At 39.8% G+C, this 23,924-nt stretch overlaps 1 protein-coding gene across 2 annotated transcripts in view; it reads right to left on the bottom strand.

The window, feature by feature from the left end:
* The window catches only part of wdr18 (WD repeat domain 18), a 156,760-nt gene that overhangs the window by 65,335 nt on the left and 67,501 nt on the right, over positions 1–23,924 (bottom strand). For both annotated transcript variants that reach the window (XM_048560188.2, XM_048560187.2), the window contains one exon: positions 1,211–1,275. In XM_048560188.2, coding sequence (XP_048416145.1) covers positions 1,211–1,275 — 65 coding nt within the window. The remainder of the gene's footprint in view (positions 1–1,210; positions 1,276–23,924) is intronic.

The following is a 23,924-nucleotide window of genomic DNA, read 5'->3' as shown; positions in this document are numbered from 1 at the left end:
CTACATAAATGAAAAAAAATTCTTTGATTTCAATGGAAGGTTGTAAGTACAGCTTGAACTCCACAATAATTTGTTAAGTGCAAAACACATTATCATTATACTGAAGGCTCATTGTCAGTGTCAGTATTATAGTAAAGTAAGGGCCAGTGATGTTGTCCCCACTTCTGGATCAGAAGCACCAAATTCAAATCCAACTTTGGGACTTGATGGCCAAAGAAGATATGTTCCTAATGTGGTCAAACAGTTTGATGGCCAATGGTGAGAGCAGGAAAGTTCCTGGTCAACCAAATGTGCAGAAGGCCTCCGCATTACTTTATTAAGCATAAACGCAGACAATCCAATGGTAGTCCAATGCCACCAATACCATATCAATGCAAAGTACCGGAAGAGAGAGAGAGAAATTACAAGGCTACTAATGGGGTAGAGATGGAAAACTAGACACCTTGTCATGCCTCTTAACAACGAATAAGGGAAAACATTTTCAGAGTTTCGCAATATGTGCATGTCTCCTCAGCTGGGTAAAGGGTGGCACTGCAGGATTTGGCAACAATTGGTCTGAGGTGCAGTTTAGTTGCAGATTCCAAACCATTTTATATGTATGGCATTACAAATATGTTCCAGAACATTCTGTATATTACAAGGCAGCAAAGGCATTCTCTAATACCTCTGGCAGAGCTCAAAAGTTGAAAATAAAACAGGTTAACTGGTCAAAAGACATGCTTAATACAGGGTAGCAAAGGATCAATAGAAAAATGATTTTAGATGTATAATATAGACGATGTCTGCAGATTCTGATTCACACTTCAAAGCACATCAATGTGGACATAATGGGTAGAACTTCCTCGTTCTTTAAAAAAAAACACATGCAGAATTGTTATCAGGACATATCAGAATGCGATACTTGCTATTCAATACTTTTCCTCTTTGCACATTTTCATTTGATGCCTATAGTGCAAGAAAAATCTGTATCATTCAAGTTTTAGTACTGGACAGCAGGTCAGTGAAATCACTCAGAAGAGAAATAGCGTTGAAGCGCATGTAGAACACAGAGTTCGTTTTTGCTCTTTCTTCTCAATCCTTCATACAACTGCCATACATTCTAACTATTTATATATCCCGCTTCATATTTCTTTTCAGCAGTGTTTAAATGCAACACTTGTTTAATATGCGTACTGGAGTTCTAATGATTAACAGTTAAACAGTGCTTTACCGATGTCCCTTGAAAATTTGACTGCCATCTTTGTCAACCTGAAAGTTCTTCTCCCTCAAATCAGGCTGTAAAGAAAAAGAATTTTTATTAGTTTACGAGTCCAGGCAGGAGATAAATAGTCTTGAAGTATGAACTGCAGGTAAACAGAAAATAAATTAATACTTCTTTAAAAAAAATTCAGGCGTTTTGAACTCCACAATTGCTGAGCTAACCATCAATCTAAATAAAGGAAAGTGCAAGTAATCCCTGATATTCTTACACAGTTTACCCCATGATCACTTACGAAGGAACACTGGTGAGATTTACAAGCATTTACCTTGCTTTTTGGGGTATGGGAAAAGAAAAAGCTGGGCAGTCAGCCTGTCTTCATTTCCAAACTCAAAGACTGGGGATAACTGAAGCAATGATGCACTTGTGGTGAATGCAGTTATCAATAATTTTTGATGTGGTGGTGCCAGTGTTGGGCTTGGGTGGATAAGGTCAGAAGTCACATGACACAGGTTATAGTCCATATAGACTAAAAACTGGCGTTGTGAGACTTCTGAACTCAATCATTTTTAACACACGTACCACCTAATTACCCCTCCCTGATTTAAAAACCCACTTTCTAACTTCTCAGCCAAGTGGCACAAATTGATCGATTTATAAACACAATTGCATTTACTTGGATTAAAAGTAAGGTTAAAGATGACACTATTTTTATTTAAGGTAAAACAAAATCAGTTCCATGAGAATTAACAAAACCATATGGCTTTCTGCAACTATAAATTACATGCCAAAAAAGGAACAAATGGAGAATTCCCACTGGGACAAATACTTGTGCAGTTGCAGTTTAATTCAACATAAAGCACTTTGAGTTATCTTCATTCAAAAATCATGAAGTTTCAAAGGATGTTGGAAAAATTACTGTACATTGCAAGTTCTTAAGAGGTTAAAAAATGAGAAGTCAGTGATCCTAATTTTTAAATATATCCGCTATTTTAAGTTGACAGTCCTGTCTCCTTAGATTGCATTTGCTGGATTCGTTTGTTTTTACATCGGAAAGAGGGGTCTATTTTTAAAGAAAATTTCTCTCGGAGCAGCTGAGAGCTGGAGTGAATTATTTGTAATCAGTTTATTGACTGTAATGCTTATTCTTTTAACCATGTCTTATTTCTAACACAATATGAATCTCTGTTAAGATAATGTAACTTTTTCATTTATTCCTCTTTTTGTACCCAAGGTTTGTATCTAGGTACTTTGTACCTAAAATAGTGCCATGACAGAGAAACACTGTAGATGTTTCACTATAATCCTGTGCTTCTGTACTTGAGTACATGCAACAATAAAACCTAATTCTATTTCTCTAGCTAAGTTGTTCTTGTCGCTGGCATGGAGTCAGAAGTTCAAATGGTCATCTACTCTACAACTCAGCGCAGTGGCCGTGTTTAGCACTGTTGCCTTACAGTGTCAGGGACTGGGTTAGATTCTAGCCTCAGGCGACCATCTGTGTGCAGTTCGCACATCCTCCCCATGTCTGCGTGGATTTCCTCTGGGTGGTCTGGTTTCCTCCCAGAGTCCAAAGATGTACAGGTTAGGTGGATTGGCCATGCTAAATTACGCGTAGTATCTAGGGTGTGAAATGCAGGGATAAAGTTGGGGATGGGTCAGGGTGAGATTATCTTCAGAGGGTCAGTGTGGTTTCGATGGGCCAAATGGCCTGCTTCAACACTGTAGGGATTCTATGCTTCTAACTATTCTATGGTTCATTTGTGGTCCTCTTCTCAAGTGTAAATACTCAATGATATAAATATTCTCTTCTCTGTGTACACTCATTCCATTTCAGTCAACATTATGAAATCATTTTATCCGCTAACTCTTAAACAGGGCTCAAAACTAATATAGCTCATCATTCCCTTCAATCTTCCTCTACAAAGGAAAGTCTTTCAAAACAAGAATTTAATGGACAACTGTATACAACTGCTTAATTTAACCAGGATCATGTCCTGTATCAGTTGGCTTTGCACCTGACTTGAGTTTTAAAATGGGTTCTTGTGCTGACATTTACAATTATGTCCTAACTATTTCAGCTCAATATTTTAAGCATTAAACCTGTGTCATTGAATTGCCATTTTATGTTTGCTGCTCCTCCGATGCCCGAGGTTGAATAGTGCAGGTTTATCGAGCATGACATCAATATTTCTCTGCAAGTCATTGCAAAATGCTTCAGAAGGGTGCACTGTCAGCAAACTTGACAAATCTGGATTGGAGTCCTAAGTATGGCTATTCTGCTAAGGTCAAAGATCCAGGTTACTCTCCTGTTCTATTTGAACTTACATTCAATTGGACTTCAATTATCCTACACAATTCTGATTAATTCCATACACTTCTATTCACAAATCATGGCAGTCTGCTGAAATCTGACTGAGTTATTGCCAGATCCAGCATTCCTGAGGGTAACTGAAAATCTACGGTAAATAAGTTAATCATTCTAACATTGTGAAATTTCAACATTTAAAATACATTTGTTCATGTAGGATGAAGGATTGCAGTTTGCTCCTTAAATAGTCACAAGCATTAGTGTTTAGGCCATCCCATCACAATTATTTATCATCATTGGTCCATCAAAGTTATTACTGTTGATTGACAAGAAAAGCAAAGTTCTAAAATCAAATCAGTTAATCTCAGCTGAGGGTGGGCAGATAACATATTTCAATAAGGAGATATGTTTCCAAGCTAGAAGAGGACAGAAAAGGCCAGCAAGAGTTGTCATTCTTTATCACCATCCAGTGAATCTGATTGCAAACTATATATGTGTTGTCACTGGGCAAAGATAAAATGAAATTGATGTGACACTTCTAAGTATTTTACTAATATTCATAGAGTCAGAGATCTACAGCACTGAAAAATGCCAGTCAAACAACCATCAAATTATTCTAATACCATTTTCCAGTATTTGGCCCATTGCCTTGAATGCCTTGGCATCGCAAGTGCACATGTAAGTGCTTCTTAAATGTTATGAGGGTCTCTGTCTTTATCACCCTTACAAACAGTGTTTAGTACAGGTATTCATTTTTAGCCTCATACATAAATCAACTACCACTTGCAATGAAGACTAGGAAGGCAACAGCACCCAAGCAAAACTCAATACCTTCAAAAAGAGTGGAGAATTGGGGAATAAAGATAACACAAACTTTCTAACCCCAGAACATTAAACAATAGATTTTCTGATGCTTTGCAAATTAAATTAAGCATTTCAGGACCAGTAATGCATTGTCTCCTGCCAGCTGAGAATTCTACTTTAAGGACAGTGTCCAAATGCTCATCAATTAACCTCTGCAATAGCCTTTTTGGGTAGAAGGGTGACTGGACCTGAAACAATAACTCTGCTTTCTCTCCAGAATTGCTGCTATAACTGCTGTGTTTCTCTTTGCTTTTGTTTCTGTTTGAACGTATTTAGGCATAATAGAGGCAAGCTGTACTCAGCAGTGTATTTCTTAAGAGCATTTGTATTTTCTATCTTTTTAAATAAACAATTTAATTACTATAGAGCAACATCTGCCCTCAGGAATCCTGTATCTATATGTACATTCATTATTAATAATATTTTAAGCAACTATGGAGAGAAAGCAGAGTTAAATATTTCAGAACTAGTGACTCTTCTTCTGGACCTGAACTGTTAACTCTGCTTTCTCTCCACAACCATCTTCCTATGTGTCAGGTACAAACTGGGCTGGTTTTGGGATGCAGTGGGGGGAGGGGAAGAGCTGGGCTGGTTGTGTGGTGCAGTGGGGGGAGGGGGATGAACTGGGCTGGTTTTGGGATGCGGTGGGGCCCAGCTCTTCCCCTCCAACCACTGTATCCCAAAACCAGTCCAACCTGTCTCTGCCTCCCTAACCTGTTCTTCCTCTCACCCATCCCTTCCTCCCACCCCAAGCCACACCTCCATCTCCTACCTACTAACCTCATCCCAACTCCTTGACATGTCCGTCTTCCCTGGACTGACCTATCCCCTCGCTACCTCCCCACCTATACTCTCCTCTCACCTCTCTTCTTTTCTCTCCATCTTCGGTCCACTTCCCCGTCTCTCCCTATTTATTCCAGAACCCTCACCCCATCCCCCTCTCTGATGAAGGGTCTAGGCCTGAAACGTCAGCTTTTGTGCTCCTGAGATGCTGCTGGGCCTGCTGTGTTCATCCAGCCTCACATTTTATTATCTATGACTTGTAAATAACTGGTTGCAGGTCAGAAGCTAGCCTGATATAACATTTCAGCAGAACTCTGTACTTTTCCTCAGAATGAAAGATTTAGATGTTAATATAGGAGGTAGGGCTAGCAAGTTTGCAGTTGACACCAAAATTGGAGGTGTGGAGGACAGTGAAAAAGGTTACCTCAGAGTACCACGGATCTTGTTCAGACGGGACAATGGGCCGAGGAAAGGCAGATGGTGTTTAGTTTCATGAGGTGTTGAATTTTGGAAAGGCAAATCAGGGCAGGAGATATAGAACATAGAACAGTACAGCACAGAACAGGCCCTTCAGCCCACAATGTTGTGCCGACCATTGATCCTCATGTGTGCACCCTCAAATTTCTGTGACCATATACATGTCCAGCAGTCTCTTAAATGACCCCAATGACCTTGCTTCCACAACTGCTGCTGGCAACGCATTCCATGCTCTCACAACTCTCTGCGTAAAGAACCTGCCTCATCGCTGAACAAAGAGACCTTGGATTGCGGGTTCAAAGTTTCTTGAAAGTAGAATCGTAGGTAGATAGAGTAGAGATAGCAGTGCTTGGTATGCCTGCCTTTAATCTGTCAGTGCATTGAGTATAGGAGTTGGGAGGTCATATTGCAATAGTATAGGACGTTAGTTTGGTCACTTTTAGAGTATTGTGTGTAATTCTGGTCTCCTCCAATAGGAAGGATATTGTGAAACTAGAAAGAGTTCAGAAGAAATTTACGAAAACGTTGCCAGGGTTGGAGGGTTTAAGCAACATGGAGAGGCTAAATAGGCAAGGGGTTATTTTCCCTAGAGTGTTGGAGGCTGAGGGGTGACCTTATAGAGGCTTATGAGGGGCATGGATAGGGTAAATAGACAATGTCTTTTCCTTGGGAGTGGTGCTGTCCAAAATTGGAGGGCATAGGATTGAGGTGAGTGGGGATAGATTTAAAAGGGACCTAAGGCGGAATTTTTTCCACTCAGAGGGTGATGCGTGCATGGAATGAGCTGCCAGAAGGAGTGGCGAAGGCTGGTAAGATTACGACATTTAAAAGGCACTTGGATAGGTATGTGAATAGGAAAGGTTTAAAGGGATATGGGTCAAAAGCTGGCAAATGGGGCTAGATTTATTAAGGATAGCTGGTTGGCATGGACAAGTTGAACCGAAAGTTCTGGGTCGTTGCTGTATATCACTACGACTCTATGAAAAGGGAAAGCAAAGGAGTTTCAAAATTCTTCTAGTACTGAAGGCTAATGCCTCAAATGAAAAATACAACATAAATATACACTGTGTGATTAATATGGCATTGCTTGAGGAAGACAGGGCCAAGTTTAAGTTTCAACTGAAGTGGAGATTAAAATCAAGTACTGAGGAGACCAGGCGTTCAGATTTAAATAGTCCATTCTTTACTTATTTTTGTATTTCCATAAAAAAAATTCCTACATCTCATTTAGAACAAATTGTTCAAGTAAAATTGTCATTCCATATTTATATCTTGCTGCATTTATACTGTGTAACAGATGTCTGAATTAGACAATTCATATTCACTCCTTAAATATAAAATAAAGTTCATTAATCAAGCATATGATTCAGCCTCAATGTGCTTAGTAACAAATAGCAGTTTTCCATTTATTTTAAATTATAAACAAAATTAAGCAGTCTCTTAAAAACCATAAAAATGTCTGAATGGCAGAAATACATAAATTAGATTTGTGTTCCAGTTTCTAGTTTTAGTGGCAAAAGAGATGCTGCAGCTGGATCGTAATTTTATGATTGTCCCTATTTACAGTCCCACTGCATACGATACACTCAATGGTCCCTATATGGTGCACTCACTTCAACTCACTCCTCAGCATTCTTAGTTAGATTACTGGAGGTACAACTTTATGAAAGAGAACATAATTCAACTGTTGATAATTCAGGCATTCGGGTACCACTGTGGATCCCCCACTTTACTGTGTGGGAACATTTTAAGTGGGTATTAGGGGAAGCATTGCAATTGTATAATTCTAATCATCCCATAAACTATCCATCACTGTCATGCTTAACACATATGCAATACCAGATAAAAGACAGGTCGTAACTGGCAAGTTTAGAGATATAGTTTAATGAATATGTAGAAACGCCTCTAAAATAAGCTGTGATTTCACTCATCAGTGGAGACATTGTGATGACCTCTTTAAAGGTACATGGGGATTCCCTAATTAATCTCCCTACGGAGCTTATTGATTATGCATTCCCTCGGAAAGAAGCAATGGCCTGCCCAAATGAGTGCCTATTAAAGCAGATCCAAGGGAGGGCACAGGATAGCAATGGAAGTGCCTCTTACCCTAGATCAGGAGGCCTCGGCTCAAGATGCAACTGCTGCAGAGATGTATAATAACATCTTTAAACAGGTTGTTTTAAAAAAAAACCCAAGGAGCCCTGTGGCACATGGTAGCGTCCCTAACTCCGAGCCAGGATGTTTAGGTTCAAGTCCCACTTGTTCCAGAGGTATGTAAAAACATCTGATGTAAGCTGTAGAATGTATTACACCGGCACATCAAGTAACAACAGAAGAAACCCATCTGTTGAGTATTATCAATGTTGAAAAGCACATCAAACACAGAAGAATGAGAGTGATACAGCGGAAATGGAAAAGGAGCTGGTGTCAAATCTCCAAGGAGCATAAGACGCATGTCGTGGCACTTTTGAAAGGATAACCCTTAGCTCTCACTGCTGCTAGCAATTTCACTTTCCCTTAAGCACAAGGTGACTATTTGAATACATCTGCACAATTATAACGTTTCTCTACTAGAAAGCAGCAAGGGTTATAGGAGCAAAACAACCTTGGTGTATGCACATGATCATCAACAGGGGAATGGACATACAGAACTGTTAATAAAGTACATAGTGTTCTAGGCTTTATAAATAGAGGCATAAAGTACAAGAGCAGGAGATTATGATGAAATTATGTAAAACACTAAATAGACCTCAGCTGGGGCACTATCTACAGTTCTGGGTATCACATTAGAAGAATGACATGAACTTACAGAAGAAAGTGCAGAATTTACAAGAATGGTTCCAGGGATGAAAGCCTTGAGTTATGAAGACAGACTGGAAGGTCCCGACCCGAAATGCCAGCTTTCCTGCTCCTCTGATGCTGCCTGACCTGCTGTGTTCATCCAGCTCCACACTGTCCCGTCTCTGACTCCAGCATTGGCAGTTATTACTATCTCTGGAGAAGTAGGGTCTATTTTCCTTGGATATAAAAGAGGACACAAGGGAGATTTGATGGATATTTGTAAAATCACAGGGTACAGAGTAGATAGGGAAAAACTGTTCCCACTTATAAATGGATTGAGAACCAGAAGGGAAAGTTTTAAAACGAGTGAGTACTCAGGGCATGGTGCACACTGCCTCGAAGTAAGGTGGATACAGGTTCCAATAAGACCTTCAAGAAGGCATTACATGATTATTTAAATAGAAATCTCTACAGGAAAATGGGCCTAAGGCAGGAGATTGGCACCAAGTTAAAATGTTCAGATAGCCAGTGCAGACACCAGTGTTGTCCTTATTTTTCACAGTTCCTCTAGTAAAGAAGTTCAGTTTCTGCTATATTAGTTTGTTTCTTAGATTTGCTCCCAAGAATTTCAATGTTCATGACGACTGATCCATTTCAATCTTTCAGCTTTTTCAAAAATGTCCATTCATAATGGGTGTCGCCTGAGCATCATGGGCTTTTTAAAGCCCTCACATCTTTCCTCTCATGTGACGAACAGATCTTTGCACAATACTCCAAGTGTGGCTTAACTAAAGTTTTAAAAAGCTGCATGTTTTATACTCAATGCTTTGACCAAAGGAGGTAAGCAAGCATGCAACTTTTTTAGCAGCTTATCTACTTGTGTTGCCACTTTCTGTGCCCCTGACTACAGAATCCCCTATCATTATTGTTCACCTACAGTTCAACCCCCTCTGCTGTAAAAGAAAGCTGATCGTCGTTCTTTGACACCCCATCCTTCGCGATCCCTTCTAACACTCATGACCTCTGAAAAAAATTTGTCCTGATGTGTCATAAATGAGCAAACCCTGTGCAACAGGCAGAGAGAAGCAGAAATAGCGTAAAGTTGAAGCCATCACTCCTCCTCCTCCTCCTGACTTAGCCAGCTGGCTTGTGAACCAGCAGAACTGCTGACTGCAGTTTAAAAGAAGAGGGGAACAGGTCGTCGGGGAGGAGGGGAAAGAATGGGAGCAGAACTCATGACATTAAAGAACTACAATAATTTGAAGTCCTAAAAAGACAGAGTTAGAGCAAAAGTTGTTGATTTGGTTCATCAAGTTCACCCTTCACTGTAAATGCGATGCAAAGAAATCTCCTGTACCACCAAACAATAAGCAGGAAAATGATGACTGTTCCATTTCAATCTTTCACCTCTTTCAAAAGTGTCCTTTCATAATGGGTCTCGTGTGAGTGAGTATTACGGGCTTTTTAGGGATCAACGTGCTATGACTTAATTAATTTTACGGTCATACATAATTGAAAGAAGATTAGTAGCTGATGGATTCCTTGCAAGATTATCTTCATGTTTCTGGCAGAGGGTAACTGAACAAAGGATATCAGTGAATCATACTGAGAATCTAAATTTGTTTTCTGCTGCCATCCTTCCACTTCAAGATCAGACCAACACATAAAATTGCAAATTCTGAAAGTTCATGAATAATTTGTGCAAGTACCAGAAATAAGTAGTGAGTTGCTGATCAGTGTAAAATACCGAAAAATGTCCTTCAGGGAAGATAATACGTCCAGGGAAGAGAATATGTCACACCAACATTTGACAGCCTCATGAAAAGTAGGAGCGGGCAACAAAATGCTGTTTTACCAACATCACTTACAACCCATGATCAAAAGGAATAAACCTGAATACTTTGCTTGCTCTGGGCTTTAATTGCATCTCCAAGTTGCTGGAACAATACCAGATTTAGCAAATTTTCCACAGAATCCCTATAGTATGGAAACAGGCCATTTGGCCCAACAAGTCCACACTGACTCTCCAAGAACATCCCATCCAGACTCACCCTCCTACCTTATCCCTGTAACTCTGCATTTCCCATGGCTAATGCACCTAATCTATACATTCCCAGACACTGTGGACAATTTAGCATAGCCAATTATCCTAACCTGCCCATCTTTGGACTGTAGGAGGAAACTGGAACACCAGTCACAAACCCATGCAGACACTGGGAAAATGTGCAAACTTCATACAGACAGTTGCCCAAGGCTACAATTGAACCCAGGTCCCTGGTGCTGCCAGGCGCAGTGCTAACCACTGAGCCACTATGCTGCCCTTAAACTCAACTCATCCCAGACGGGACTTGAACTCACAATCCCTGAGAAGGCCTGTGCTTTATCCATTTGTCCACTGGGGCCAAAGCTCCTGTTACAAAGCAAGATGTTTGTTTTTAAAAGAATTTTATTAAAAACCAAAGGTAAATACATTTGAATTGATTCATGCCTCAGGAATATTAAGTTAAATGAATGCAGTAGGTGTTTGAGAAAGGGTCACCAGACCCAAAATGTTAACTCTGACCTTTTTTTTTCTTCAGAGATACTGCTAGACCTGCTGAACATTTCCAGCAACTTCTACCTTTGTTCCTGATTTACAGCATCCACAGTTCTTTCGGTTTTTAAGTGGCCCATTTATGTGTACATGATTATACTACACGAGGCGCTTCCTTGAATTACTTTATTCATTAGGACCCCCTTCACTCATGGTCACAATATACTGTTGATCCACTGAGCAGATGAAATCCTCAGAAATGACCTAAAACTGGTCATAAAATAGTGTACATGAAATCCTGCTCTGAAAACTCAAACTTACTAATGCAAGATACGAAAATTCTTTGTTCAAGACATTTTAGTTCATCCAATAATAAAGCTTTATAGTTCTGAATCAACATAAACGGTTTCTTTATACAAATGCATGCATTTGTATAATTTCATAAAGAGATTAGATTAGATTCCCTACAGTGTGGAAACAGGGCCTTCGGCCCAACAAGTCCACACCAGCCCTTGCAGCATCCCACCCAGACCCATTCCCCTATAACCCACACACCCCTGAACACAATGGGCAATTTAGCATGGCCGATCCACCTAGCCTGCACATATTTGGACTGTGGGAAGAAACGGGAGCACCCGGAGGAAACCCACACAGACATTGGGAGCATGTGCAAACTCTGCACAGACAGTTATCCGAGGCTGGAATCGAATCCAGGTCCCTGGCGCTGTGAGGCTGCAGTGCTAACTGCTGAGCCAGCGTGATAAATTAAGATTTATGTGGTCCTACAGTATCTGCTAATTTTAGAGCAGAGTTTTGCTATTAGCTCCAAGTCTGAAAATCACACAGATCTGGAGTATCAAGTTTCACTTTCTGCCCACCAATCAACAGCTTTTGTGAATTCAAAATAATAGGTATAATTCCTTTTAGCAGAATGTGGATTACAAGATGCAACAGTTCACAATGCAATTACCATACCACTTACATATTGCCCGCAGCACTGAAAATTGTGAAAACCACTGTCTGACATTATCTTTCTCAAGATGAATTAGGAGCTAAAAATACAACTTTTAGGCTGTTGCTGTGGTTATGCTGATTTTTCATATCACCGAACATTGTTCTCATGAGCATCCATAATTACCACCAGTTTATTAAACTGGATTCATGTTCCAAAAGCAGACCTCACAACCAGTAAAACTTCTGTGTACGTGATAGACTGCTATTTTAAGAGTCCGACCAAGTGACCAATGATATCACCATTGTTCATTTTGGCTTGCTGCTTTGTATAGTGAACATCCACTTAAAAAATCTCTATCGTCCCTATATCTTCTTGAAACCTAAGCTAAAAACAAGGAGCAAAAGTCGGCAATTCAGCCCCTTGAGCCTGTTCCATCATTTGTCACAATCATGGCTGATCTCATCTCAGCCTCTCCTCCAATCTCCTGCCACGTCTCCATAACCCTTCAACCTTTTACTAACTAATGTCGCTCTCCTCCTTGAATTTACTCAATATACCAGCATAGTGAATTCCACAGATTCATGACTTGTCACTCTCACCTGGCCTAAATGAGAAAACATCCTTTCTATTTTGTCACTCTCTTTTAGCATCTTATATACTTCAATTAGATTTCCCCTCATTTTTCTGAACTCCAAAGAGTGTAGCCTAAACTGCTCAATCTCTCTTCACAGTACAAAGCTTTCATCAGGGGAATTAATCTAATGAGCCTCTTCTGAGCTGCTTCCGATACAACTATAGGAAGAAGCACATCACGTGTCCCACCCTGAAGGAACACGAAGTAACGCGTACCCTATGTGGAGGGCAATGCTTTGAGGTAGGTGGTCTTGGTAACAAAATAGGAAATCTCCAGGATAACTTACTTAAAGTGGAAAAGTAAAATAGTGCTAATATTTTCATGGTATATCGTACTAAGGAGGGCCTTTAGATTTAAAGAAAAATACAAAAAGTAGCACGAAATTTTGGTGCCTTATGATAAAAATATAGAGGGCTGCAACTCTTACACAGTGAGATTCCACTATTTGCTCAAGATAACAAAATTGAAGCAGATATAGTCATCCCTGAATTCCTCAGTATTATGGCAGTAATAACTTTTAACCTCTCATGGAATCTGGTAAAGCTGGAGAAGCCAGGTTCCAAAACATACGTGTGTTGTACGCACTTTCTGCTGATTGGCAGGCAAACTATCCTGCACTGTGGCTTCACCAGATTGACAGTTTACACTCCTGGCAAGCTCTCCTGCACTCCCTGTTGAACCAGGGTAAATAACTTGGTTTGACAGTGATACTAGAATGAGAGACATGCCAGGGCATTAGGTGCAAACAGTGGCTGAATTTAATTCTGCTGTTAATAAAGGTCCAGAATGCCTCATTGATGCCCAATCTTGAGGAGTTGCTAGGCTTGTTTGAAATCTATCCAATTCAATACAGTGGCAGAGTCATACAACAGTTGACAGTGAGTATCCTCAATGCGAAGGCAGAATTTTATGCTCACAAGGACCATATAATGCCCATGGCTACCACAACAGTCACAGACAAAGCACCTGCTCTACATATCAATATATTGGTGACATCATAGTCAAATAGGTATTCCCCTCTCGGGTTCTCCCCCCACACCTGCCGCAAACTAAGTCGGACATATAGGTCTCTCAAGACTTGATCAGTTTGGAGAGTTGTGGTGCTCCCAAGTTATTGGTGGTAATGGACATTGAAATTCTTCAGACAGCGTGCAATTTGTGCCTTTGCTAACTTCAGTGGTTCTTCTAAATGATATTCAACATGTTTCAACAGGTGAGGGGACCTCAGTAGGCAATAATTAGCAGGAGATCTCCTAGTCAGTATCAGATGTTCTGCCATGAGATATCATGAGGTCCAGGGTCAACTTTCAGAGATCTCAGGGGTACTTTGAACTATCTGAATACATCTGTGTTGCTACCTTTGCTGGGCTATCCTCCCATCTGCATAGGATAAATTCAGCGTGATAATGATGGGACATTGGCGATAATGTAAGATTCAGCCATATGACTTGTCAGGCTGTTAGTTGTCTCATCTGGAGAGACAGATCTTTTCATTTTTGACACATTCCAGATGTGAATAAGAACTTCCCATGGTCAACGGTGCAAGGTTGGTCATTGTTATTTCCAGCGCCTAGATTGCTGTCTGGTGACCTGTCTGGCTTTATTTTATCTTTTTGCCAGATATTTAATTCAACTTAGTACTTGCTAGAGTGGATAACAGTTAAGAGTCAAACACATTGGTGTGGGTTGAAGTCACATGCAAGCCAGACTGGGTAAGGACAATAGATTTCCTTCTCTAAAGGATATTATCTATTCACACAAGATTTAATGACCATCCAGTAGTTTTATTGTAAATGTATTAATACTAGCTTGCATTTCAGAATTATAAATTAAATGAATTTAGATTCCACCAGCTGCTGGTGATTTCTGAAGCCTCAATCCAAACCTCCGGATTACTTGTCCAGTAATATTACCAAAGAGGGAAGTGAAGAGAACTTGAAAAAGAATGAGATGGAATAATAAGTCTCTGTTTGAGCACACTGAGATTGCAAGTGCATATTTTGAAAGGTATCCAGTTTACTTTGCTGACTATGTGAAAAGAAATCCTTTTTAATAATGTGTCAGACAGCTTCAGATAAAGGGTCTTTATTTACAGATGATTTATTTATTTATTCTTCAGATAACAGCACAGAAGGTTAAACTGGTAGGATGTCAAACCAATGAGGCAATGATGGATAAACCTGATAACAGGTTTATCAGTACAGTTTAGCACTTTTCTCTGGCTCAGATTCAGATTATGGTTTAAATGAAATGTCTATACAAAGTGACAAATCCAACACGGGAGCGCATGTTCATTATTAGTTCAGCTGCTAGCTCATATACACTAATTGCCTCCATAAATAATTATCATAGCATAATTTTAATTTTCTCCCAATTAACAGTTTTCCAATATTACTTTTGAGCAGCTAACAATCATTAAATCTAACACCAGCAGCAGGCTTCAGGTAAGGTTTTAATTTCCCATTGTTGGCAGAATGAATGGAGAGTGGTGGTGAGGTTTTGGGGAAGCAAATTGCAAACAATTAAGGTAAATTCAATGGGCGATGAGATGAAAGCCAATGGTGAAGTGATTAAAATCAGGAGTGAACAACAGGCTGAAACTGGAAAACTGCAGGCATCTTAGAAGTTTGAAGGACTGGGAGAGTTTATAGAAATGGAAAGACAAGGTATTGCTCAACTAACAGTTAAAGTAGTTCTGCAATCAGAGCAAAAAATCTGCACCTTCAACCCTTTCTGGACCTCGACTGAGTGTGACTTAATGGACTTAATTATTTCTGAACCAAGAAACGTCCTTAAAAAGAACAAGTTTGGAAACATTTTTCTCCTAATGCAGCAAGAAACAACCTGCCTTCATACAATGCATTTAAAATACATAGAAAAATACCATCAAGGCATATTAAAGAAGTATAATCAGACAAAATTGGAAACCAAAGCAAATTCGAAGATATCTGGAAGAAACTTTGAAAGCTTAGTAGTAAGCAAATATTAAGGAGGATCACAGAGGAAGGAAGACAGACGTGGAAACAGAGAGGGGGTTAGGGAACACAATCAAGAGCATAGGTCCAAGATTGCAGAAAGCATACTGAGTTGAGATAGAAATTGAAATCTTTGAAGATGACAGAGAGAAGATGACTGAGAGAAGACGGTAAGCAATTAATTGGTGACAAAATGCCAGTGGGGCTGCAAAGGGATAGTTATAAAAGAGAATAGTAAAATAACTAGTGGAACAAGGTGAGGTACTTGAAAGAGGAGAATGGATTAGGCCAAGAGAATTAGACCAAGGTGCATTTTGGTGTTGGGGACCAATGTAAACAATGTAAAAAAGATGAACAGGACATGGTAGAACGTGTAGCCCAATGTAGTGGTTTCAGTTAGAGACAATACATTGTCACCCATAAAGGGGAAAAGCCATGACAGGAAATTTCAAGAGAGGCTGTGGGAAGCAAAAATAAAGTAACAGTATCTGAAACAGTGGGAAAATGGGTTCATGAATGGACGGAGGTCAATTAGACTGCAAAATTCTAGCAAAGATTGGAGAGGTGTGACTTGGTTGTGATCAGCAAACAACATGAAAGTGTCCAAAGGTAAATTCAACAGTATGTAAAACTTGATAGGATTAATTGACATTTCAGCTCAAAGACTTTCCAATAGATTCTGACTATGTTCCTCAATCCTAAAAATTTTCCCAAAAACATAAGAGTTCCCTTTTAACCTCCTGTACATTGTTTGCTTCAAAGTTCTTCCCTGGTATCCAATTATGCAACTCTGGAAATGTACAGCACTCAAATCAGAAGTCAGTGACATCTAAGTGCCCAAAACTCCTAAAGGCAAGATGTTTAATGTGCTAACTAAGTCCTGTTGAAGTTATTACGGAACTGGGGAGAATACAACTCATGCAGTTCTACTCACGCTTTTCTCGGTCCACATCAACCCTAATTAGGCAGTCCTCAAACAGCCTGCCAGATACCATCAGTGATTAAGTTAACTTGTTTGCGATTAATAAAGATCCTATTTATATACAGCACATTCCAGAGCCTCAGTACATTTCAGAACACTTTATAACCAATGAAGTACTTATGAATAATGGTGACTGCTATAATGCAGGTCAACACAGCTGCCAACTTTCAAACAGAATTTCACAAATTGCATTGAGATAAATTATCTGGCCACAGCAACTGACAAATAAACATAGTCCAGGACTCTGAAACCAACAACGCTGCTCTTCTTCAAAATATGCTGTGGAATTTTTGCTTCTATGAGACAGCAGATTAAGTTTGTTTTGGTCTAACACTTCAACTGAACTCGACATATTCGAAAGGTTTGAGCCTGTAACTTTCAAATTCGGGTACACTGATATTAGTGAGCTGCTGATTAGATATTTAGCCAGTAAAGCTGTGCAACAACAATATGGACCCAGGCCCATTACCATCTAGCCACCACACCAATCGCCACCCACCCAACTCCATTAGCTTCTCGGCATGGCATTGGGGCAGATGAATTTCTCTTAGACCCACATCCAGTAAGCTACATGGCATATGCAGTTCTCTCGTTTTTGTTGTGATTTCAGACCCCCAAAAAACACAGACTTGGGACAATACCTGCAGGTGAATGTGCCAGCTGTGTCACCCATTTCTGTATACTTCCAGCATTATACAAAATTTTCCCCAGTCAATCCAAAACTCTGTGGCTTGATTTGGATTAGGTACATTTAAAATAGGTTTTAAATTTGTATTTCTTTTGGAAAAGACAACAAAAGCTTTCTTCTGTGTTTAACAAATTGTATGCAAATTTGTGACAGGCAGGTTAAACCTCAAATCTTTAATTTCCAATTTTATTCAACATCTGACTGCAGACACAACATGATCCCATCCTGGCAAAGCTAAAACAGCTGGTAGAGTTCGAAAAAACAAAAAGGCAATCATAACCAAGGCTGAACCTTTTCTGGACCCAATAAGACCAGATCAATGTAGAGGATGGCATATTACTATGGGGAGGAAGGGTGACTGTCCTGAGTAAAGGTCACCACCAGATACTGGGTGAACTCTTCCAGGGTTTTAAAAATGAAATATTGGCAAGAATGTATGTTTAGTGGCTGGGATTGCATGCAAACATAGCAGTGTTGATAGGGCAGTGCCCAGAGTGCCAACAAGGAGAAAATTTCCTGCCAGCAGTGACCACCCACCCGCACCCAATTCATGGGAATAGCTGAGTAAACCTTGGATTTAGTTACAAGTTGACTACAGTTTCACAGGCCCAATGTTCCTGGTCATTGTAGATGTCCAAAGCAGTTAGCCATGCATAGAGTTAATTTCGCAAACTCAGGGATAATGACTGAAAAACTGCAAGCGTCATTTGCGATACCGACTCCCAGAAGTATTTGTCATGGATAATGGGACATCATTTACCAGCAGGGAATCTGAGTATTTCTTAAAGTTGAATGGCATTCGGCATGCTCAGACAGGTCCATATCGTCCAATGTCTGATGGTCTGGCAGGAAAAGAGTAATCTAAATGTTGAAGGCAGCTTAAAAAAAATCCTACAACTTCACTTGATACCAAACCTTCCTTGGCATCCAGGTTTCTGTTCAATTATAGGACAACCCCTCACGCAACTACAGGGATAACCCCAGCAGAGCTGGTGATGGGGAGACAATTCTGCACCCAGTTACATCACGTGTGTGCGCGCGCCACAGGTGGGGGGAGCTTGCTGATGGTAGTGTTACTTGGGATTGCAGCAAGAATACCGATGCCAGCCACATGCATCCTCTAACTGAAAGAGATGGTTTACTTCAGAGGGCAAAATTTTGTACTGGAACCATGAAAACAACACTGCATGCATACTAAGCGAAGTTGAGACAAGGTCAAATCCCATGACATATAAATTTTGGCCACGTGAGGCAGCCCTGAACAAACATGTGGATCATCTGAAAGCTGCTATCTCACAAATGGGGCAGGAACAGTGTATCTGGCCCACTCAAACACCGAGAAGAAGTCAAAAACCGTGGGTTCTCCCCTTCCATGTGACATCGAAGAAACCTCAAAGTCCAAGATGGATGCAGCCTCAATACCATTACCGCCTGAACAGGAGTAGGAAACTCCGCCAAGACCTGCTGGACACAATAGACAGGCTACGGTCCAGTACACACTGCCTATGTCCAAGTCAAAGAAACCAGAGAAAGGCCAGGTCTCATCCCTAGACTTAGGGAGGGGAGGGATTTACTGATTGTGACCAAGTGGATCTTATTGACTAAGATCCTTGATCGGGGAAGTTAACCTGGGCCAAATCAGGAAGCCCTGGTTCACTGATGTAAACAGGGGATTCAGAGAGCGTCCTGACTTCAGGGGTTGACTCTAGGCTGGCTGGTCACAGCTGGTGTACTGTGCACATAAAAATAAGGAGTGATTTGGTGATGGGATGCCAGCCTCTGTGCAGTTATTTCAATGAGTTACAGTTGCTCAGTGCACATATCCACCTACTTTAACTAAGGTAGCTTGTCCCACTGGCAGCATTTGAAATAATTCAAAGCTGGCCTTGAAAAGAGCCCGACTGCACAGTGAAGATATGCCAGCTTTACAGTGACTATATCGGAGCACATGACAATCCCATGCACTTACTGTCTTAATGATTTAATGTGAAAATAAATCTAGGAAAATATCAGACTGCATTGTAAATTATTTCCTGGAATCTTCTTCAAAGAAATGGACTAAACGAAATAGTGGACCAGCACTCAAGCAACAGACTAATGAAGACATGTGAAATGTGAATTAAATTCCAAAAGTCACTATTACTAAATGTGATAAAAGTGCTGTTGCACTCAGAGACAGAAGTGATAGGATAATTCTTTCCCTTTGCCCTCTCAATTGTCTGCAACAGTATGTATTTTCATGAGGAACATTTTAAATCTTTTGATGTTGTGATTTGAATAATAGATACAAAGCAGGCTTTTGGGTTAGTTTGAAGGAGAAAGTAAACTTTATCTGTAACACTGTAAATGCAGTGGAACACACTCACACTCTCATGCACAGATCATACACTCTCATTCCCTCACAAACACATACAAGTAAACATGGATTCTAGATATAAAGCATGCATTCAGATTATTAACAGGGAGCAAATCACAGAAGTCAAGTAATTAAATAAACATGCACACATTGCATGCTGGACAGGTTCTTTCTCATGGTTCTTTGGATGAATGGAATTTAGAAACGGCTGGTTTAGTTATGCCTAATTTTCTCTACAGCCAAATCTTTGCAGGTGAAGAAAAAAAATCAGTACTGAAAGAGGGTAAAACATGAAACGTTAACTGCATCTTTCCTCCAGATGCTGCCTGGCTTGCTGTGTTCTTCCTTCCTCCTATTTGACTACCTTGGATTCCAGCATCTGCAGATTTTTTTGTCTTGGAGAAAAATCAGACCTGCTGACTCATTACCTGGGCTGATTGTTTGTTCTGGCAGGGTTCTATTCTTTTAGCTGGAAGAATGGTCTCTCTTGTCCTAATTTTTCCAGACTGTCCCGAGTCTGGGTGGTTCTTGGAGTAATAAAATTTATATTCCAAAGTCAGTTCTTCAATTGAAGTCAGAAGCCACTGTTACACAATTGGGATTGAATGGTGACTTTTCACATCTGCTTGTGATGAACAGGTTTCTCCACACTTCTCTCTAAACGAGATAACATCCATAGAATCTGTGGGCCATTGATTTCGATTTTTTATAATTAATAGGTATAAATTCACAAGCAGTTTTGCATTTGAATGTCTTTTCAAGGGAGGGCATTCCACCAACAGTTGTTCACATTTTAAACAGCTTTCCGTAAGCCCGAGTTAACTCTTTGTGCAAAAGTTACAAAACATTAGCTGACCCTCAGTAGTCACCTCTGAACACGTTCCCTTTTCAAGCTCAACTTTAAAATGTCCACACTGCGTAAAGTCTGTGCACTGAAAGTCAGATATATATTAAGAGTGATTGAAAGGCAGAGGAAATGAAGGTTAGAAAGTAGACAGGATGGAAGTCTGCCAGTCAAAATGGTGCTAATACTCAATGCAAGTAAACTAGGGAAATAAACAGATGAAAGCACAGAATGACTCATGGGGATATGGTACTATAGCCATTACTAAAGCAAGGCTGAAAAAAGGACTGAAAAGCTAGCTCCAAATTCCAGATTACAAGATTTCCAGGCAAGGTGGGATAAAAAATGGAGGGAGCATATTGCAATACTGATTAAAGAGATTATTATAGCTGTGAGAAGAGATCATGTAGTGTAGAAAGACCAAATTAAGCCAGATGGCTTGAACTGATGAATGAAACAAAACGACAGTCATGTTCCTGGGATGTGTCCTACAGACTGCCAGTCAGACAGGGAGAGGAGCAAATATGAGAGCAAATCTCTAAGAAATGCAACATCAGCAGGGCTGCAATTATGAGAGTGTTCATCTACCCAAATATTAAACACAGATTAAATTAATGTTAAAGGCATGGAGGGAGCAAGGGGGCAGAATTATTGAAATTTACTTTACTTATTGAAATAAACCAAAATGTAGCAAGTTCAACAAGAGATGGGAGGCTTTAGACTTCATTTTAGAGAATGAGGTTGGACAGGTAGAAGGAACAGAAGTCATTTTAGATTTAAGATTTGTTATGGAAAAGACAAGATGGATCAGCTGACAACTATGGTAATTGTAATAATATGAAGTCCAGATGCGATTTAGCAGAAGTGGACTGAAGCAAAGAAATTAAGTCAGCACCAGATCAATGGGAGGCATTCAAATAAAAGGTAATGAGGATTCATATCAAGAATGTACACAAGAAAAATGATCAGATTAAAAAATTCAGAATGCCTAGGGCTTTAAGATTAAATGGAAGGACAGATACTAAGATCTCAATTAAAGAAGAAAAGCTAGATGATAAACACTGTTGCAGTGTGAGCGGGTGGTTGTGGGGTATGATTGAGAAAGAAGATTAGGAAAGCTAAGAAAGAGTACAAAAATGACAACTGAAGTTAAGAAAATCTCAAAGATACTTCATAAATGTATGAAGAATAATGTCAGTAATATCATTAAATAAAAACTAGAGTTTACTGAGGACCAATATGATAAATTTGGAGGTGGAAGGCGGTCACGCAGGTCTTAACGAATACTTTGTATCTATTTTCACAAAAAGAAGGAAATACGGAAACACTGCAATCAGAGGGAAGACATATGAAATATTACCTGGAATTAGCATTGTGACAGAGACAAAACGTATCCTAAGCTGTTACGGGAAATGAGAAATTAGAGGCTTTGACCCTCTTTTTCTCATCTCCATCTATGATGTGTTGAGAATACTGTACCTATGTACATTCAACAACTGTAGAAAATGGGACAATATAAAATAGTCTTGGCATTTTTTGAACTGAATAGAAGGGCTTGTCAGGTGGGTGCAGCAAGGAACAAATTCAATATCTTTTTTCCATTCTGGATAGAGGTAGAAAGAGAAGCAAATTGACGTTTTAGTGTTTGAATTTATACTTTCACTGTTATACTTAGACATTTATACTTACGGTGTAAACTGAAGGAACAGTGGGCTTGATGATCAGCATTGAGCATACTGTGGATGCTGTAAATCAGGAACAAAAACAAAGTTGCTGGAAAAGCTCAGCAGGTCTGGCAGCATCTGTGAAGGAGAAAACAGAGTCAACGTTTCAGATCCAGTATGAGGTTGACTCTGCTTTCTCTTTCACAGATGCTGCCAGATCCTGCTGAGCTTTTCCAGCAGCTTTGTTTTTGTTGCTGATCAGCATATTCCTCCCAATATCCATGTGTGACCTGATCTCTGCTTATTTCTGTCAGAATCATAAAAGTGATGAGGGGCTGGAATAAAGCTAAAAAAAATTTCTTTGTATAAAAAGGCAGAAAAGGGTATATTCATAGAATCACAGAATTCCTAAACTGCAGAAAGAGGCCATTTGTCCCTGAGTTTACACCAATCCTTCAAAGGGCATGCCACCTCGACCTAGTTCCTGAAACTATCTTCATAACCTTCCATTTCCATGACTATTCCACCTAGACTGCATATCCCTGGACATTACAGGACAATTTAGTATGGCCAATCCATTTAACCTGCACATCTTTGGACTGTAGGAAGAAACCAGAGCACCCAGAGGAAACCCACACAAATAGAGCGAGAACACGCAAACTCCACACAGACAGCCACCCAAGGCTAAAATCAAACTCAGGTCCCTGGGTCTCCAGAGATGCTGCCAGACCAGTGTTTCAGATTTCCAGCAACCACATTTTGTATTTATTTGGATACAAAGTTAGCTGAGTGACACGGAAGAAAGAGTAGTGATTAAGATTTATTTTCTGAACAGGAGAAACTTATACAATGGTGTTGTCCAGAGGTTGACACTAAAACCACAGCTTTTCAAAATGGCCACAATTTCAAAATTCATAGATGACACAACCTTGGGAGTGTTGTAAACTGTCAGGAGAATAGGATAGACATCAAGAGACAGGCTGGTGGAATGAGCAGACTGAAGCCTGAATAAGTTTAATGCAGAGCAGTGAAGAGGGGCACATTTCGGTGGCAAGAATGAGGTCACAATAAACTCAAGATACAATTCCAAAGAGAGTTACGGAACTAAGATCTTTGGGGACATGTTTACACAATTGTTGGAAGCAGCAGGGTCGGTAGGTTGAGAAGACAGTTAAAAAGTTGACACCTTCAAGTTTATAGCAAAAGAGAGAACAAAAGCAAAGATATTTCAAACTAGATCTATAACACATTATTTTGGCCTCACCTAGAACAATGTTTCAAATTCTGGTCAGTACACTTCAGAAAGAATGTGAAGATTTGAGAAAGAGTGCAGAAAAGATTTACGAGAATTGTTCCAGCGTGAGAAACTGCAGTTACATAAAAGCATCGATAAGCTGGCAGTATTTTCCTTAAAGCACAGATGGTTAAGAGGAGATTTGAGAACATGTTTAAAAATCACAAGCGATTTAGGGCATGTAGATGATGGTGGAAGGGCCAAGAATCCAGTGATACAACAGAATCAAAATTGGAGTAGGAAAACAAAGTACATAGCAAGTACATTAAACATTTTATTAACCAGCACCAATGGGATCAGGAGTGTGCCAGTGGATCAAATATTTCAGATAATGAAGAGGTCCACATAATCAATGTAAGAACACACTAAGTAATAGCAACATAATGCAGGGGGTAAACATCACTATTATACTTTATTTACAGCTTAAATCATTTAAATATGATGCAACTTTGCTGTAAATAAAGCTTACCAGCAGACAACCAGCTCACTCACACCCTCAACCGAATACATGGACATCGCAGTAGGTCACAGTATTTGAGGAGAAATTGAATCAACTGTTGATATTGTGTGGCCGTTTGATTGAAC

The sequence above is a fragment of the Stegostoma tigrinum genome, chromosome 30 (assembly GCF_030684315.1).
Source record: "Stegostoma tigrinum isolate sSteTig4 chromosome 30, sSteTig4.hap1, whole genome shotgun sequence".
NCBI lineage: Eukaryota > Metazoa > Chordata > Chondrichthyes > Orectolobiformes > Stegostomatidae > Stegostoma > Stegostoma tigrinum.
This window is presented reverse-complemented; position numbering and strand designations above follow the sequence as displayed.